The sequence below is a fragment of the Babylonia areolata genome, chromosome 19, assembly GCF_041734735.1.
Source record: "Babylonia areolata isolate BAREFJ2019XMU chromosome 19, ASM4173473v1, whole genome shotgun sequence".
In the NCBI taxonomy this organism is placed as follows: domain Eukaryota; kingdom Metazoa; phylum Mollusca; class Gastropoda; order Neogastropoda; family Buccinidae; genus Babylonia; species Babylonia areolata.
The window spans coordinates 19,121,820-19,140,882 of record NC_134894.1 but is presented as its reverse complement, the minus strand read 5'-3'; the positions used below and the strand labels follow the sequence as shown (position 1 = coordinate 19,140,882).

Below are 19,063 nucleotides of genomic sequence, written 5' to 3'. Positions count from 1 at the left end.
GATGTGTTTTCCCATGATGGTCGGGAGAAAGATAACGGCTAACAAACAAAAAAAAACAACAAACCTACCTCACATGTAATTTCTCCATAATGAAAAGAAAAATTTATAATCCATTGAACTAGCAAAATCAGGAAGATCGTGCAGAATGCCAATAAGTTTCAGTGCAATCAATGACTGACAGTATCGATTCTGACAGTTTGGTGATCGCTTTATGATTTTGGAGGTCTGGTGATGGATTCACGATTTCGGAGGTCCGGCAATTGATTCATGATTTCGGGAGTCCGGTGATCGATTCACACTCAAGTACCGACTACTGTCTCAATATCAGTAAAATTCAGTCAGTGGATGTCCAGGTCACTCAATACGATCAACTTTTACAAAATTCTGATGCAGAAATCATCTTCAGAATAGTAGTTAGGATTATGCTACTACGATCGACAGTCACCAAACTCATCTTGCAACTTTGAAACTTCAAAACTTTGGCAAAACTTTACCAAATCAGTAATATATTCCATTGAACTAGCACAATCAGGGAGATAGTGCAGATCGCTAATAAATATCAGTGAAATCAAGACTAACTCACTGACAGCATTGATTTCGGAGGTCCAGTGTTTGATTCATAATTTCGGAGGTCCGGCAATCAATTCACATTCAAGTGACCAACTTCACTCTCATTGTCAACTTCACTCTCATTGTCAGCAAAACTCGGTCAGTCGATATCTAGATCACTCAGTTCAATCGATTTTTACAAGATTCTCATGCAAAAATCATGAAAACGGTTCAAAATCATCTTCAGAATCATCGTTCAGATTACGCTAAAGCTCTCAGCAGTCATCAGACTCATCTTGCAACTTTAAAAATTAACAACTTTGTCAAAATTCAAGCAAATCGGACTCTGAAAAGCACAAAATGCATGGCAGGAAGTGTCAAAAATGAGGCCGTGAATCTCGCAAGAATCTGGTTTATGTAAACAAAAATGTAAGCCTGTGTTTAGCCGGCAGTACCAGGCAGGTTCGGATGTTACACTGCAAGCCACTATTGGGCGAGTTCAGTGTACGATGGTTAAAATATAAATAGATTAGAATCGGGTGCACAGCATACTGTTTATAGTGTTGAAAAGCAAAACAAATTTTTATTTGAATGTTCATGTGAAAAATGAATTGAGATAGATCCACATATTCAGTGGTTTATCTTGCAGAAGATGACAATGTGAAAATGTTGCATGATACCTGTGGTATCATTCAGTGATGTAAATCAGAGCTGTGTGTTCATGACTTTCAGCTGCGCACCCACCTGGGCCATGTGTTCAAGCACCAACACCAGCAGACAGCCATCAACATCAACAACCCAGACTCCCAGGCCATGCACCTGGAGACACGTCTGGTTCAGCTGGACTCGGCCATCAACATGGAGCTGTGGCAGGTCAGTGACTGGGGGCTGTCCCACCAACAGTGCAGGGGGATGAGCTGTCTGTGCATTGTGACAGGGTTTGTACAGAGCCATGGAAGTCTGGAAAAGTCTATGGAAAAATGATAGAACAATTTTCAGGGCTGGAAAAGTCTTGAAAAGGTATGTTTTGCCGTTCAGGGTCTGGGAAGTCTTGGAATTTTATTAAAATCTTGACCTGTACCTTCCAGTAAAGAGCTTTATGAATTAAAAAAAAAAGAAAAATCTAAAGTCAGTAAAAAATTGACATTGATGCTGAAAATTTTTCTTTCTTTTTTTCCCTAAGCACTGCTGCAAACTATTTTATGATTCTGTTTTTTCAGTTTGGTTTAGAAAACGTCTGGAGAAAGTATGGAATTTTGTTATGACACATCAGTTGGAACCCTTTTAAGAAATTTGCATGTTATGTTTATGCAGATGTTGACTGCTGAGGTTAGTCTTGGTAACACACATTCTTAAAGTGTAGATTTTTTTTACAGTGAAGCTAAAAATTCAAACAGACTGAATGCTGTCATCACAGCTTATGTTCTCACTTAATGAGATGATTTATAAGTAGTTCCAAGCATAGCCCAGTAAGTTTACAAGCTGCTGAATGATTATTACACGTGTCAAGGTGGTGGTTGGTTGGTTTTTTCTTGACAGGTTAAGGTCATATTGTGTTATTACACAAATTGAGTGTAGAGGTAGGGATTATAAGTTACCTAATGGGAAAAAAAATTTCTCCAGGAAGTCTCTGCACCCTGCTTCCCTGTGTGTTTGTGTGCAGGTGTCTTTTTTGTGTAATTGCTTCCATCATAAATGATTCACAAAACAAACAGGGTTTTTATTACAGGTAAAAATGGTTGGCCTGTGAACATGCATTGTTGCTGCAGGAAGCGTTCAAGGCGGTGGAGGACATCCACGGACTGATCACGCTGTCCAAGAAGCAGCCCAAGCCCTCCCTGATGGCCAACTACTACCAGAAGCTGGGCCTGGTTTTTGCTAAGTCTGGAAACCACCTCTTCCACGCCTCCACGCTCCACCGCCTCTTCAACTTGTCCCGTGACCAGCGCAAGAACCTCACCCAGGAGGAGCTGCAGAAGTTAGTATCAGTAACTGAAATAATTTTTGTCACACATACTATTGTGTGACACACTTCTCCAGACTGCTGCAGTTCCAGTCTGATTCCTGACCTGTGTAGTCTCACGCTAGCTTCTTTTTGTGCCAAAGTTATTCATAGAAATGTTTCATATGCTGTTCATGATGGTGTGAGTATGGTGTGGCATGTGTATTTCCTGCAAGACAAGAGCTGTTGCAGCCTTTACTGAGTAATGTATTTATAAAGCAGTAGGGATTTGAATATTTTCTTTCCCAAGTCCAGTCAGCTCCCACTTTCGATGATTAACGAGACCTAAGGGTTTTGAAAAGTGTGTGTAATTATATTTTCTTCCTTTCTTTATTGTTTTTATTGTGATAATATATATATACATTTTGAGATTACTGGAATCCATCATTATGTACTGTGCGTTTTGCATGAGAACTTGCAATCCTATATAACACTGAAAAGGTATGGAATTTGATATTGCTGCAGTTCACATCTTGCATCATCAGATACTCATTGTGGAAAACACTGTTGGCTTTTGACAGCTTTTGCCTTCAAGTGTTGCTGTGGAAAGTTCACTGTTTCCCCAGGGTCAATGAAGGCAGAAAGAAACTTGCCGATACTCAGGAAGTTGTCTCATTTTGACAGCTCCAAAGTGTAATTTGCAGACAGAATTGATGTTTTAAAATAAAGCAAGCTTTCAAATGTATATTCGGCTAGGTGTGTATTCCTTTATTTCCAGTTAATGTTCAGTCTGTTTTTACCGCACCATGAAAGCAGACATGTGTTAGTGGGTATATATTTCTAGTGGATCAGTGGATAAAAAATATTTTCTGCAATAATGTTAAAGTGGGGAGCCAAAAAAAACAACAACAAAAACAGAGAACTTGGTGCATTATGCCAGGTTGGTTGGAATCTGCAATCATGTGCACTTGTGCTCTCCAGCACATGGATGTTTGTCCATTTTGATAAATGAAGTTGGTATAATGTAGCTGCTGTTCACAGTGGGGCAGTGCGTCTGCATTTATTGTCGACATAGGTTGTTATTACCAAATTGGTATGAAAAATACTTGGTTCTGACCGCTTTTGCCTTCAAGTGTTGCTGTGGAAAGTTCACTGTTTCCCCAGGGTCAATGAAGGCAGAAACAAACTTGCCGATGCTCAGGAAGTTGTCTCATTTTGACAATTCCAAGGTGTAATTTGCAGACAGAATTGATGTTCTGAATCAAGCTTTATAGATAGTATGATAAGCATTGTTATAATAGTTCAGACAACATATTCTCAACATGGCCACAAAAGGTTTGAGTTTAAAAAAAAGGGTTAAACATACCATATGTGACCCAATGTTGCAGACTGTCATGGGGTCTAATTCCTGTCCAGTGCAAATTACTGCTCGCCCTAATTTGCTGAAATGTCTTTCCATATGTCAGTGGTGACGGAGTGTGAACTTGTGTGTGTGTGCCCGCAGGATGGCTAACCGTGTGGTGTGTGCCACCCTGGCCATTCCCATCCCTGCCTCGCGTAATGCAGTGGACAGCCTGTTGGTGATGGATGAGAGTGGCATTGAGAAGCAGCGACGTCTTGCCACCCTTCTCATGCTTCCCAGCCCCCCGACTCGGCAGAGTCTGGTCAAGGACCTGGTGAGTAGTGCTCTGGTGGTCCATTCTGTCTGTTGTGGACTTGTCTGTAGATAGCAGTCAGTGGATGGTTTGGCCCAGGATTGTGCAACAATCTTTTGAAAAATATCCAACTAGGTAGCGGCAGCCCCCATGGCCGATGCCGGGAAACCTATGAACGCCTAAAAAATTGACTAATTTTGAAGTGCATTTTCTCAAATTTGATTTCATTTTGTGAAAAACTATCCAACTGAAATAATCATTTATCATCCATATTTTTAATTTTTATTGTGTTTGCTTTATGCAATGCGTGCATGAGTTCGCGGATGGAAGAAAAAAAGTGTACTGTAACGCGAAATAGCGATCCTTGTTCAATGGCGGCCGGCGTCTTTCTGAGCGCGACACAGTTAGTTTCAACCACATAGTGGAAAAAATCGCATCCGTTGTTTTCCATTCATTGGTTACTGTTCGAAAAACTGGGAGCCGTGAAAGGCGAAAGTTCAAGGAGAACTTTCGTGTGTTTTTTTCCAAGCCTTGGGCGAAGTAGGGTAGTTAGATCTGAGCGCAAAGTTACGGGAATTTTTCGGCTATCTTTCAACGCCTCGCGCAGTTCGAAAATGAAATCTGACCCTACGGGTTACTGTATGAGCGGTAAAGAGCATTTTCTGCTGATTTCAATGGTATCCGAAACTAATATTTTTGATCCATGAGCAATTTGCTCAAGCGATTCAAAAGCAGGTACCCCTCTTCGTCAGTTGCGTCGGCCCAATCAACATTCGACACAGGAGAGCGGCACTTCAGCTAACACAAAAATGGCATTGTTTCTCCAGAAAATCTTAAGTTTCATCGGTAAGTTTTATATTATTTTTGAAAACGAATGTCTTTAGCACTTTCATGCACAATATTGAGCTGAAATTCTCTGAATCAGGATTTTGATCGATGTCAGTAACTGAGCAGCTTGGATCTATTTCATAAGTGTTTTCGTAACGTGACACCGTGTTTCAATCGGAACACGATTTATTTTTTTCGGAGTAAAACACACAAAAACTATTGATACAGAATGAAAAATGGACATGTTAAAACGGAGCCCATGAATTCCAATTACTAATATTTGATTGATTTTTGCTTTAGTAAGCAAAATATTACCTGGGTCTAAAACCGGAAGTGCTCGGGACAGCATTAGCGTCGTCTGCTACAGACTCGGTTTGTGTTGAATGAGTAAACAAATTGGAATATGGTTTCTTTTTCATTCAACATCACACAAAAGTCTGATATTCTAGTTGCATTTTGCTTCTATAGCTGTGAAACTTTATCTCAATATATACAGACAGATAGATACTATGCTCTCACATTCCAGAAAGAACAAGAACACCAATTCATACTAACCCCTCACCCCCCCCCCCCCTCTCCCACGCCCCTCCTCCCCCTTTCTCCTCTGCAAACTTCACTTTCATAATTAGCTGAGAGTTGTATAGCCCTTCCCCTCCTTTGTCTCTGAGAATCTCCCACCAATGGTAAGGAGAGGGGAGGGGGTTGTCAATGGTTGTGGCAAACTTGGCACTGAGCCAAATCACTGACCACTTGCTCTGGCTGAGAATCCCTGACTGCTGACAGTGATATAACCCACCATCTCCTCCCTCCAGTCATCCCCCTTCCCCATTTCTTTCCTGTCAGTGGAGTAGGTGTGTGCGTGTGTGTGTGTGAGAGAGAGAGAGAGCCAGAGCAAGTTTGCATTTGCACATGTATGCTTGTGAGTATGTGTATGTCTGAGTATGAAAAAAGTGTAATGTGAAGAGATATATGACTAATTTGAACAGTGCAGGCAACATCCTGTTTCTTCAAAAATTTAACACCAATTTTTAACAAACTAAAATTAGTAAAAAGAAAATCAGTACAATAACACCCATAGCCTAAGTTGTACATCAGGTTCAGTCAAGTCAAACTATATAACACTACCAGGAATCCAGCCATTAAGATAGTATAATTGTGTGTGTGTGTGTGTGTGCGCGCGGGAGGGGGGGGGTCATGTAACCCATGATATGCTGTGCATCTAGACTGCATGAAACAGAAAACAAAGGGAAGTAAACACATATTTCATGAAATGATAAAATGCAAAATACCATGCACATATTGTGAATGAAATATTCAGTTTGATATATATCTAAGACATGCATTCTCACATACACACACAAATAAAGATGAGTACACAAAATATATATCAAAGAATAAGATACTAAGTATGATGTGCATATTAACAATAAAATATTCAATGTAAGTAATCATATACATGTATACATAAGACATTAAGTAATACTTTCATCTCAGTCATGAAATGTAGCACCCTGAAGTGGAATTTCTGAGTAAATAATCGCATGCAACAAAGACATCCATAAGATGAACAGTACAAGTAGATGGCAAAGTTCTTGTCAGCAATTGGAAAGGACAGACCCCTAAAATTCAGCCTCAATTGTCAAAGCATAAGTTGATGCTGCAACTGAGTTATTGTGTGAAAGGTAAGTGCGGCCATTTTGTTCAGTGCGGTGAATTTTGTGTTGCTGTTGAATGAATGCTTACCTGTTAGTATGCCATTTTATAATTCTGTTATCACAGTGTTTTCCTCCCACTCAAAACACTCAGAAATTGACAAAAGCCTAAACATATATTAAACTGAGAGCTCTGGTTTTGGTTTTAAGTTTTAAATTGAACATAACATTTGTTCTTTCTTATGAGCTGATCTGTGTATCTAACATGTTGCAGAAACAGCTGCTTATGGCAGGGTTTGCAAGACCTATTCCATGATCCAAAAAGGCCAGTATAAACATCTCAGGTAGTGAGCAGCATGTTATTGCTGATGCCAGGAAACCTGTGAGTGCCAAAAAATGAGAGATTTTTTGGTGTGCATTTTCTCTTGTGAATGCCATTTTGTGAAGAAATAAAGGTGCATCATCCACCTTTTATTTCTTATTTATTGTGTTTCTTCTATAATGAAATGCATGACTGGGTTCATGGATGGAAGAAAAAAACTAGAGAGCTGAAAGAAAATAGATTCATATATCTGTCATTTTTGCTAGCAACTTATGTAATATTTGCTCCCTCCTGGGAACCTTTGTTGTGGAATGCCCCATCAACCTACCCATTCTGTATAATGCTCTCAAGTTGCATTCATTTAAAAATTTTTAGTAATTTTGAAGAAGATGATCAGCCTAGACCACTGGTAACTTATTGTGGCTGCAACTTCAATATTTTTTTCAAAAACAAAAATTTTGAAGAAGTCTCATCTGCAGCATGCACCCTTTTTTAATGAGAAAATCAGGTATCATTCCTTTTCTGCCAACTTTAGAGGGAAGTTTTAAGGTTGATTTTAATTTATTTTGAAAGCTGACATTTCACTTAATACACACACAAAATTTCATGGTCCTACTTGTGACAGTTACTGAAATATTCATCTTTGCAGCATGCTACCCCAATAAACAGTCTTTTTTCCACTGGTCAAATTGAAGATTTTTCAAAGTTTGAGACTCTGATACTTAAAATTCAGTCAACTGTCCTGCCTGAAAAAAATTCAGTGCATTTTCTGTGATGTAATCTGCAAGATATTTTATTTTGAAATGCAACTGTCTATTCGTTTCAGTGCTGTAGACCTTCAAAGTTGCTATTCTGTACACACTGACACGTCTTGATTTTCTATTTCCTCCTACTTTAACAGACATATTTTCCAGTTTCTTTGCTGCTGAAGTGTTAGTGTTTTCTTGTGCAATATACCATTATCATATGGTTTTTAAAAGTATATGAGTTTTCATTACAGTACCCTCATGGACAGTATAATATAACTGTGAAAATGTGAGAATATTAAGTACTAACAGCATGTACGCATCGTCACATCTTTAAAATGGAATATCTTCAGAACCAATCAAGATATTCACTTACTTTTTTTTTTGTTTTTCTTATATTGTCATGTTGTTTGCCAAAAATCACATTTCAGTCATTGTAATGAATATTTAAATTTTCACTGCCGCCACCTAATCCAACATAGTATTTTAAAAAATTTCCTCTTTGGTTAATAGATGATCGTTGATTTCTGAAGTACATACTGAGCTCTCCGATGCTTTGGTCGTGAATATTTTAAACATTCCCACTTATGAGCAAGATAACTGTTTGGACCGAAAATAGGACTTGAATTATTAATGTTTTAGTTGAAGTTAATGTTCATGCATCTAAAGGATTCTGCGTCTGCGTTCTTCCTTTCACGTAGAAAAAAGGATTAAAAAATGTTAAAGCCAGGTAAATTTGGCTTGTATTGCAGCATCTTAATCACCGATATCATCATTGATCATAATAGAAATATAGAAAATGTCCCAAATTCTGAGGCACAAGAAAAGCCTGGTAGTTGAGGAGTGCAGTGAAAACAGGGAGACACAGTGTGCTAAACAGTGCACTTAAAGGGTTGTGGTTGGCAGGTGAAGTACGGTGCCCTGCAGTACGTGACCCCTGAGCTGCAGAACCTGTACAAGTACCTGGAGGTGGAGTTCCATCCCCTGCGCCTGTACCCTGCTGTACAGCCCATCATTCAGTTCATCAGCGGCAACGATGACCTGGCCATGTATGTGCCTCACATGGAAGAGATCATCATCACCAGGGTCCTCAAGCAGGTAGGCAGTAGGAGAGTATGCAACAACAAAACTTTATGAACACTCACACTGAAGCACGTGTTTGTGGAAAACAAATTTGTTGGATTTTATGAACATTCACACTGAAGCAGTTGTTTGTGAAAAAAACTAAACAAAAAGACCTTAGATTTTATATACATATATTATTGAAAAATTCATTTATTTATTACTTTTTTACGTTTGGTGCGAGGAGGTCTTGTTCACAGAGAGGTTGGAGCATTGGACTTAGTCCTGCAGATCTGAACAGTTTGTAATTGGCTGTTTTTGTTTTTTTTATATACTTGGTGGGTGTAAACTTCATCTTCTCCGCTTCTTGAAAATATTTCTAATTGATGTTATAGAATTATTTCACTTGAGACTTGAATACAGTAATAAAGCAAAAGAAAGAAAGAAAAATGGGGGGGGGGGGGGGGGGGGGGGGGGGGGGCAATGACATAAAAAAAAAGATTGGGCATGTATTAAAGTGAATGCGAACACATTATTCTCGTTATTCAGTTTTAGGGCTACTGCAAAAAAAATTTTCTGCAGGGCTAGCTGCTTACAGTCTTTTAACGAGTTTGATGTTGGACTGTGAATTGTGTTTTCAAAATAGGTGTCACAAGTGTACCAGACCATTGAGTTCAAGCGCTTTGCATCGTTGGTGCCATTTGCTGATAAATACAAGCTGGAGAGAGTCATCGTTGGTGCTGCCAAAAATATGGAACTGCAGGTTAGAAAGACTTTTTTCCTTAGCTTTTAAAGATATTACTTTCTGAACATACTGTTTTGATTGTTACGTATTATTACCTTGTATGTGTATTTTTTTCTTGAAAATACTTATGTCTGAATATTTTTTTTACAGATGTGGCCATTGCTGAAACTATTTTAACGCTGTTATACATTTTCTGTAGATTTTATTTTCCGTATTTTCTGTTCTGATGTAAGCATTGCAGAATAAGGCATTCGGAACACATTCACAGACACTAGAAAGTATGGGTTTGTCTGTTGGGTGGTGCACTAGGAACACATTCACAGACACTAGAGAGTATGGGTTTGTGGGGAGGATGGGATTGGGGGGGGGGGGGGGGGGGGGTGTTTTGTTTTGTTTGGTAAATCTGTTCAGTGCAAAGAAAATACACATGTAAGGAGATGATATTTGTTTGTACAGGACTGCGAAACTCAAGTTCTGCTATTGTTTCTACTATTAACTCTTTCCTGGCACAGGTACGCATTGACCACCGCACATCGTCACTGTCGTTTGGCACAGACCTGGGCCTGTCGCAGAAGGAGGAGGCAGCAGAGGGGCCCACCATCCAAAGCATGCCCAGTGAGCAGATCCGCAACCAGCTGACCGTGCTGGGGCGGGTGCTCAGCAAAGCCATGCACATGATCGCCCCACAGCAGCCTGTGAGTACTAGGCGTCATGGCAGGAGTGCTGTTAGTGTTTTTCAGCTGTACAAACCTACAATGCACTGCCCTTTTCAGTCCCTCCCACTCTTATCCTTGAATACTAATCTAAAAGCAGTACTTCTCAGTTATTCTCTGTAAAATTGAAGCACTCCAATATGCTCTCTGTGGATGCATATGTTCCACGTCTAGTTTAATTCCTATTTTGTGTGTGCATGCGTGTCTTGCATATGGGTGTGCACACCCGTGTTTGTTCTTGTGTGTGCTTTGTCTGACAGACATTTAATTATGAAGTGCTTTTAGAGGTTTGAGAGTGTGACATAAATGTAATTTTTTTTTTTTTTTTTTTTTTTTCTCCCCCCAAATGAAAAAGTTGCTCCCTAAGGCTGCCTATGTCTGTGCTTGTTGGATTTGGGCGTCATGAGGAGCAGAAAGAAAATTGCCTGGTTGTCTACCCATGCAGAGCATAGTCTCTGTTCTGGATGTATAGCCATGCTACACTTGACTACCAGGAGACCAGCGCTGTTTTGAAATTACTGTTAATCCTTGCTATCATACTGCATTTAGCAGTGACACAGTGGATGATCTGGTGATAAAATTATTTGTTTTATTAAGTTGTAAAAGAGAACAACCACTTCTTAAACGAAACATAGTGAATTTAGATCGAGAGGAAAACGTTATTGGGCGCAAGTAGGGAAACTGCAGTTTACAAGAAAGATCAGTGGGTGTGGTGATCGAGTTGCTGTGAGATAGGTGGTGATATATAATTAGCCATTACTATCAAGACTTGTGGTACCTTCATGTAGTTGCTGATACTGGCAGAGATCGATGTTGAGTTTGTTTACTCTCGTCGTTGAAATGTCTTGGGCCCTCTAATCTTGATACTCATTTGTTGATGCTGTTTTGTCCGATCGAGGCTGTATTAGAGGCCTGACTCTTCAGTTATATGCTTGCATTTGGTTTTTACAAATTTCATTTGAATCATTGAATTGGAATCATTTGTGTTTGTGTTCAGGAAGAGGATGAGGAGTTGAAGGCCAACATCTTGAACAGCTACCGACTGACGGCCAAGAAAGAGCATGGTCGTATCCTGCAGCGTCGCCAGGTCATCGAGGAACGCAAGGAGCAGCTGGAGAGTCTGAATGATATGAGGGTCAGTTGTACAATTCAGCACTTCAGTTGTCGATGTTTCAGTAACTTAGTTGACAGGTGATACCAATTCAGCACTTCAGTTGTCAATGTTTCAGTAACTTAGTTGACAGGTGATACAACAAAGTGACTTATTTTGCACTGAGTGTTGCTGTGTGTCTTGAAGGAGATAAAGGAGGTGAAGAATAAGGGCCAAATTGTCCAGTGGGTTTGAACTGAGGTACTGACATTATTTGAGCTTGACCTGAATCCTTTTCTGCTTGGACTTGATGTAATTTATAATAAAATATATGCCAGCAAAAAATATTTTTGAAAGTCGTGGAGAATTTGCAGAGTTGTACAAGCGTCAGTGTGTGTTTACTGACTGCTGGCTATAGATTGTATGACATCTCACAGGATTGTACTAAATATGTCAGCTCCAGTTAGCAACTCTGGTAAATTCATCATTGGCATTTAGGCCTCTTTAAATTTTGTACATGTGACACAGCATGTCCAGTGAATGGAAGGCAGATAGGCTGCCTGTGTCTTAAGTATGCTTGCCATGTTTCTGTTTACCCATGCATCTTTCCCCCATCACTGCCTTCTGAGGTGTTGCCTGTGGCTTATTACTTAGACAAAAGGCGTCATTGAGAGCAAATAGTAAATGGGCTTGGCAGTCTACCTGTGCAAATAGTAAATGGGCTTGGCAGTCTACCTGGCAAAGAGTGTTGTTTTTTTGCTGGATGTTAAGTCATGCTACGATATCCTGTTCAAATTTTTCAGATTTGGGCCACATAGCTGCTCTGCATATGTGAAGCAGCAGTATGTGAATGAAAAGTAGACAATGGAGTACTGTCATTTGACTTTTTTTGTCAACAGTGCAATTTATCCTTGTTGCTCTCTGAGGCGTTGCCTGTGGCTTAGTCTGTAGGCTGGAGGCGTCATTGAGAGCAGACAGTGAACAGGCTTGGCAGTCTACCTGGCACAAAGTGTTGTCTTTTTGTTGGATGTAAAGTCATGCTACAATTTACCTGTTTCTTTCTGTACATTTAAATGGATGACATAGATTAATCTAACACCTACATCTTTGTGAACAATGTAATACTGGTTTCTGAAGAGGAAAATTACCCTTGAAGAAGTAAGTTCCTGTTTTAGATAAAAATCACATAACAGGGCTTCTTCGTGATGAAGAATACACTGCTGCATTTTGCTCAACCACAGAAATGTTTTTTTTTTATTGTTAGGAAGATGTTTTGAATCTTGGGAGTCACTCAGAATAAAAAGGCTGTCCTTGATAAAGAGATAACAAAATCATGCATACTGTGGCAGAAGACACTGGTTCTTCAGACACTGTTCTTTACATATAATGCAGCAGATTTTGTGGACGGCAAAGGAACACAGGCTAATATTCAGGCATTTTTTTTATCGCCTTTGCACAGTTTATCATTGTTGCTCTCTGAGGCGTTGCCTGTGGCTTGGTATATAAGCTGAAGGCGTCATTGAGAGCAGACAGTAAACAGGCTTGGCAGTCTACCCGGCACAGAGTATCATCTTTCTGCTGGATGTAAAGTCATGCTACACTTATGTGTTCATACTAAAACTTTTTCCTTCGAAAAGAGGTACAAGTTGAAGTATTCTCTTCTTGTAAAGTGGATTGTACAAGTTGTTCTAATATTTATTGAAGGTATACAAAATATTCATATTTTGGCAGCATACCTTTGGCTGCATTTGTGATGCAGCATCATGTGAAAAAGCAGACAGTGGAATGCAGTCATTTGGTGTGTTTTGAGTCAGCTGAGCAATGTCTTTCTCTTGTTGCTCTCTGAGGCGTTGCCTGTGGCTTAGTCTGTAGGCTGGAGGCGTCATTGAGAGCAGACAGTGAACAGGCTTGGCAGTCTACCTGGCACAAAGTGTTGTCTTTTTGTTGGATGTAAAGTCATGCTACAATTTACCTGTTAGGTGTTACACCTTTTCTTTCTGTACATTTAAATGGATGATATAGATTAATCTAACACCTACACCTTTGTGAACAATGTAATACTGGTTTCTGAAGAGGAAAATTACCCTTGAAGAAGTAAGTTCCTGTTTTAGATAGAAATGACATTACAGGGCTTCTTCGTGATGAAGAATACACTGCTACATTTTGCTCAACCACAGAAATGTTTTTTTTTTATTGTTAGGAAGATGTTTTGAATCTTGGGAGTCACTCAGAATAAAAAGGCTGTCCTTGATAAAGAGATAACAAAATCATGCATACTGTGGCAGAAGACACTGGTTCTTCAGACACTGTTCTTTACATATAATGCAGCAGCTTTTGTGGACGGCAAAGGAACAGAGACTAATATTCAGGCATTTTTTTTATCGCCTTTGCACAGTTTATTATTGTTGCTCTCTGAGGCGTTGCCTGTGGCTTGGTATATAAGCTGAAGGCGTCATTGAGAGCAGACAGTAAACAGGCTTGGCAGTCTACCCGGCACAGAGTATCATCTTTCTGCTGGATGTAAAGTCATGATACACTTACGTGTTCATACTAATACCTTTTCCTTCGAAAAGAGGTACAAGTTGAAGTATTCTCTTCTTGTAAAGTGGATTGTACAAGTTGTTCTAATATTTATTGAAGGTATACAAAATATTCATATTTTGGCAGCATACCTTTGGCTGCATTTGTGATGCAGCATCATGTGAAAAAGCAGACAGTGGAATGCAGTCATTTGGTGTGTTTTGAGTCAGCTGAGCAATGTCTTTCTCTTGTTGCTCTCTGAGGCGTTGCCTGTGGCTTAGTCTGTAGGCTGGAGGCGTCATTGAGAGCAGACAGTGAACAGGCTTGGCAGTCTACCTGGCACAAAGTGTTGTCTTTTTGTTGGATGTAAAGTCATGCTACAATTTACCTGTTAGGTGTTACACCTTTTCTTTCTGTACATTTAAATGGATGATATAGATTAATCTAACACCTACACCTTTGTGAACAATGTAATACTGGTTTCTGAAGAGGAAAATTACCCTTGAAGAAGTAAGTTCCTGTTTTAGATAGAAATGACATTACAGGGCTTCTTCGTGATGAAGAATACACTGCTACATTTTGCTCAACCACAGAAATGTTTTTTTTTTATTGTTAGGAAGATGTTTTGAATCTTGGGAGTCACTCAGAATAAAAAGGCTGTCCTTGATAAAGAGAGAACAAAATCATGCATACTGTGGCAGAAGACACTGGTTCTTCAGACACCGTTCTTTACATATAATGCAGCAGCTTTTGTGGACGGCAAAGGAACAGAGACTAATATTCAGGCATTTTTTTTATCGCCTTTGCACAGTTTATTATTGTTGCTCTCTGAGGCGTTGCCTGTGGCTTGGTATATAAGCTGAAGGCGTCATTGAGAGCAGACAGTAAACAGGCTTGGCAGTCTACCCGGCACAGAGTATCATCTTTCTGCTGGATGTAAAGTCATGATACACTTACGTGTTCATACTAATACCTTTTCCTTCGAAAAGAGGTACAAGTTGAAGTATTCTCTTCTTGTAAAGTGGATTGTACAAGTTGTTCTAATATTTATTGAAGGTATACAAAATATTCATATTTTGGCAGCATACCTTTGGCTGCATTTGTGATGCAGCATCATGTGAAAAAGCAGACAATGGAATGCAGTCATTTGGTGTGTTTTGAGTCAGCTGAGCAATGTCTTTCTCTTGTTGCTCTCTGAGGCGTTGCCTGTGGCTTAAGTCTGTAGGCTGGAGGCGTCATTGAGAGCAGACAGTGAACAGGCTTGGCAGTCTACCTGGCACTGAGTGGTGTCTTTCTGCTGGATGTAAAGTCATGCTACAATTTTACTCATTCAATGTTGCACTATATTCCTTCGTATGAAAGTGAATTTTCAAGTTAATCTAATACTTGGGCTAACGTGAGTAACCACGTACTAACATCAAAGGGTGGTATAGCTAAACCTTGGAAATTTTTATTGCAGGAACGTGAAGAGCAAGAGCACATTGAGGAAGCCCGACGCCGTGCCTATGAACAAGAAATGCAGCGTCTGGAGCGAGAGGCAGAAGAGCGGAAGAAGCAACGTCAGGAGCAAGAGCACCTGGAGATAAAACGCAGACATGTGCGTGAGCGACTGGAGGAGCTTCGCAAGACTCCGCAAGGCTCCAAGATTTTCCAGAACATTGATGAAGAGGTAGGAAGATTGGTCTTGTCCACTCTTATAGTTTCATTCATAAATAGGTCACAGGAACAAGTTTTGGTAATGCTACAGATTACATTGGCATGGGTGCTTGTAGTGTATACCTGAAACCTGGTCTTATGGTCCACCTGAAGAAAAACTGGAAGGAATTCTGTTAGAAGTCTGAATGCGTATTATCTGATCTGTTAAAATCCCACTGATTTTTTAAACAGTGCTTGAAGGTTTTGGGTCCCTTAAGTGTCCATACCAAGGCTCTCAGCAGATCTGCTGACTCGGGTCATGGGTCAGTCAGCGTACGTCAGGGCCTACACAAATTGTCTGGGGTTCTGCTGGCTTCATGGTTTGCTCTGTGAGGTTAGATACTATCCTAGACAACAATAGTTTTTTTTCTGTGTGTGTGTGCGTGTTAATGCATGACTGCATATGCCGGTCTTACTTACTTGATTTCTTGCGGTATACTTTAACTGACAATGCTAGATGAATGGTTACTGTAAAGGAGTGGATATAACCAAAGGTAAGTGTGATTTTTTTTTCCTTCCCTGTCGCATACCTTGAAAAAAATCATGAGTAGGATTTTTTATTATTATTTTTTTAAATATGTTTTAATTACACATACTTAACTGTGACCCAACTAGTGCAGACTCCAGCAGGGGTCTGACATTCCTGTCCTGTGCAAACTACTATCCGCCTATGCGTGTTTTAACCAAAGGGTGGAGATTTTTCTGATCTCCCAGGTCAGCATATGTGCAGACCTGCTAGTGCCTGAACCCCCTTCGTGCATATACACACGCAGATCAAATACTCGCATTAAAAGATCCTGTAGTCCATGTCGGCATTCGGTGGGTTGTGGAAACAAGAACATACCCAGCATGCACACCCCCTAAAACGGAGTATGGCTGCCTACATGGCAGGGTAAATAAACAAAACAGTCATACATGTAAAATGTTAAACGTCTAAGTGTGTATGTGTGTGTGCTTGAAATCTGATTGAATGACACAGGAAATGAATGATTAGCACCCAGTGGCAGCCATCAGTCATCTCTGCCTGTTGTGCAGATGACCCCGTATTTGTAAAGCGCTCAGAGCTTGGTCTCCGACCGAGAATAGACGCTATATAAGTATCCATATCATTCAGTCAATCAAAATAAATGTGATATGAACTGTCTGCTTCTGTCTGTCATAGTAGTCCTTAGCTGTCGTCTTCTCAATTCTTTCAGCCAGAGCAACAGTGGAAGAGAAATGGCATGTTCCTTTTCTCTCTCTCTCTCTCTCTCTCTCTCTCTCTTTATTTTTTTACAAATTTTTTATTATTTTTTTTTTAAGGGGTGGGGGGAGTGGCATACAGTGTTTTCTGCAATTGAATTATTTACTGAGGTAATGGGAACACCTGCACTTCTTTCCAGAATGAGTAAAAGTTATAGCACTGTGTACTATGCAGACAATAGTGGCTCACTGCAGATCTACTGTCCCAGTTCAGTGGGCCAGTCAGCGTACGTCTGAGCCGATACAAATTGTCTAGGGTTCCGCTGACTTCATGATACACATACTGAGGTCAGATACTATCCTGGACAACAAAAATTCCATCTTTCATTTCTTCATTCCATGATAGGCATGCCTATAATTGTTACATGATGAAGGTGAAAAATACCATGCTGTAGATATGTGGGATTGTTCAGGTCATTTGCAGGTGATGTGTGTAGGAGGGAACTTGCTCCCTGTTCCATTTGGTTCTGTCCCCCACTGTCACCGAAGTTCCTACAGATAGATTTTACTTGACAGCAGTCACATCTGTCCTTCCCTTGAGATAGATTTTACTTGACTTCAGCATTCCATTGAGATAGATTTTACTTGACTTCAGTCATGTTTGTCCTTTCCTTAAGACAGATTCTACTTGACTTTATTCATATTTGTTCTTTCCTCATGATATAGTTTACTTGTTCTTCACATCTGCAGGGGAGTAGATGGTTTTATGGATCATGTACAAGGAAGTGGAGTGCAGAAGACTTTACAGTGAAAGTTTGTGGTTTGATTTGCAGGAGATGGCTGACCTGGATGTGGATGAGATCATGGCCAAACAGGTGGAGCAGCTGGAGAAGGAGAAGAAGGAGCTGCAGGAACGACTCAAGGGACAGGAGAAAAAGGTGATGTTGTCTCCCCGTCAATACTTGACTGTTTTTTTACTAAGATGATGGTGATGTATTTTCTGTTTGGATAGTGATTGCTGGTATAAATTTTGATTTCAGTATATTTTTCTTTTTAAATTTTAAAGAGGGGAAAAAAAGGGATTTTTAAAAAATTAATTATATGCGAGTCTATTACTTGAAGACCAGGGGATGTTTTATTGAATGATGTAGTTTTCTTTGCATCTGACAAGATAATAACGTGTTGTTAAAATTGCCACCCCACCCCCCCACATCCCTCTTCAACATCGGCTTAACACATTGCCTTTAATTTTCCTTTGATGACTGGTGATGCTTCAGGAGTAGACAGTAATGGTAAAGACAAGAATGCAGGGTGGTTTGTGTGACTGAGGACTGACTGACAGTAGGTGGTGTTTTTCAGGTTGATTACCTGGCCCGTGCCAAGCGTATTGAGGAGGTCAGTCAGCTGCTGAAACAGTACGAGGAGGAAAAACTTGTCAGTCAGCAGTTCTGGGAACAGCAGGAGAGAGAAAGGGTGAGAAGAGCTGTTGTTTTTTTCTTTGTTTCAATAAGAGCTACAGTTTTATGATTTTGAGTATTCTAGCGGCATGTTCTGGAGGATGGATAAGCCAAAGGTTTCAAGGTTTAGGTTTTAAAATTTATGGACATTTGTGTACTAGAAGTGACACAAGTTTGTGAACCTGATATATTATCATTTCAATACAAATTGCATCAGTTGTGTGTTTTTGTTGTTGTTTTTTGCACAAACTTAGTGAAGAAGAGGAAGACGTTGACAGCTCAGTGCAGACTTTGTATACAGAGTTCCAGTTAAACTGTTGAAAAAAAAAAGGGGGGGATTTGTGCATCAGTTTTGACAGAAAGTAGGGTATGTCTATCAGTATTGACATAGATAGTAGATAATATTCTTTCATTACTTCAGTATGACAAACGAACCTGAGAATATACCATTAACACAGTAGCCTTTAATAAGGCCAAGATGAATTTAAACAAATATGTAGATCAGGACTGTACCATTGTCTGATAATGGGAATTGGTATTAAGGTTGCAGAAGTTAGAAAGTTATAAGTTTGCTGTTTGAGCTGGTTGTTCCAGGCAAGAGAGAAATTGGAGTGATTTACTGCCCTCTGAAGTCGTTGTGGTTTGACACAGTGACCGTGTACGTCCAGAGGGGGCACACATAAACTCCACAGTCATGCGTTTCTCCTGCTTAGCTTCATGCTACTGCAGGTGTAAAATTGACTGACATCATCCAACTACCTTTTGAGGTAGCAGCTAACATGTTAAGATTTTCCTCAGAAACAGATAATGGGAATAAATGCACCTCCCATCTTCAAGTGAGTGCAGAATACACGATAGGTGTTCAGCCACTGTTCAAAATTTTTTTCTGAACAAGCAGAACTGTT

General features: G+C 39.9%; 1 protein-coding gene across 1 annotated transcript in view; it reads left to right on the top strand.

The window, feature by feature from the left end:
- LOC143293518 (eukaryotic translation initiation factor 3 subunit A-like) overlaps positions 1–19,063 on the top strand; it is a 31,408-nt gene that overhangs the window by 5,192 nt on the left and 7,153 nt on the right. Inside the window, exons 6-15 of the mRNA XM_076604423.1 lie at positions 1,282–1,422; positions 2,319–2,527; positions 3,996–4,167; positions 8,601–8,792; positions 9,403–9,519; positions 10,014–10,196; positions 11,212–11,349; positions 15,284–15,493; positions 17,535–17,639; positions 18,061–18,174. Coding sequence (XP_076460538.1) covers positions 1,282–1,422; positions 2,319–2,527; positions 3,996–4,167; positions 8,601–8,792; positions 9,403–9,519; positions 10,014–10,196; positions 11,212–11,349; positions 15,284–15,493; positions 17,535–17,639; positions 18,061–18,174 — 1,581 coding nt within the window. The remainder of the gene's footprint in view (positions 1–1,281; positions 1,423–2,318; positions 2,528–3,995; positions 4,168–8,600; positions 8,793–9,402; positions 9,520–10,013; positions 10,197–11,211; positions 11,350–15,283; positions 15,494–17,534; positions 17,640–18,060; positions 18,175–19,063) is intronic.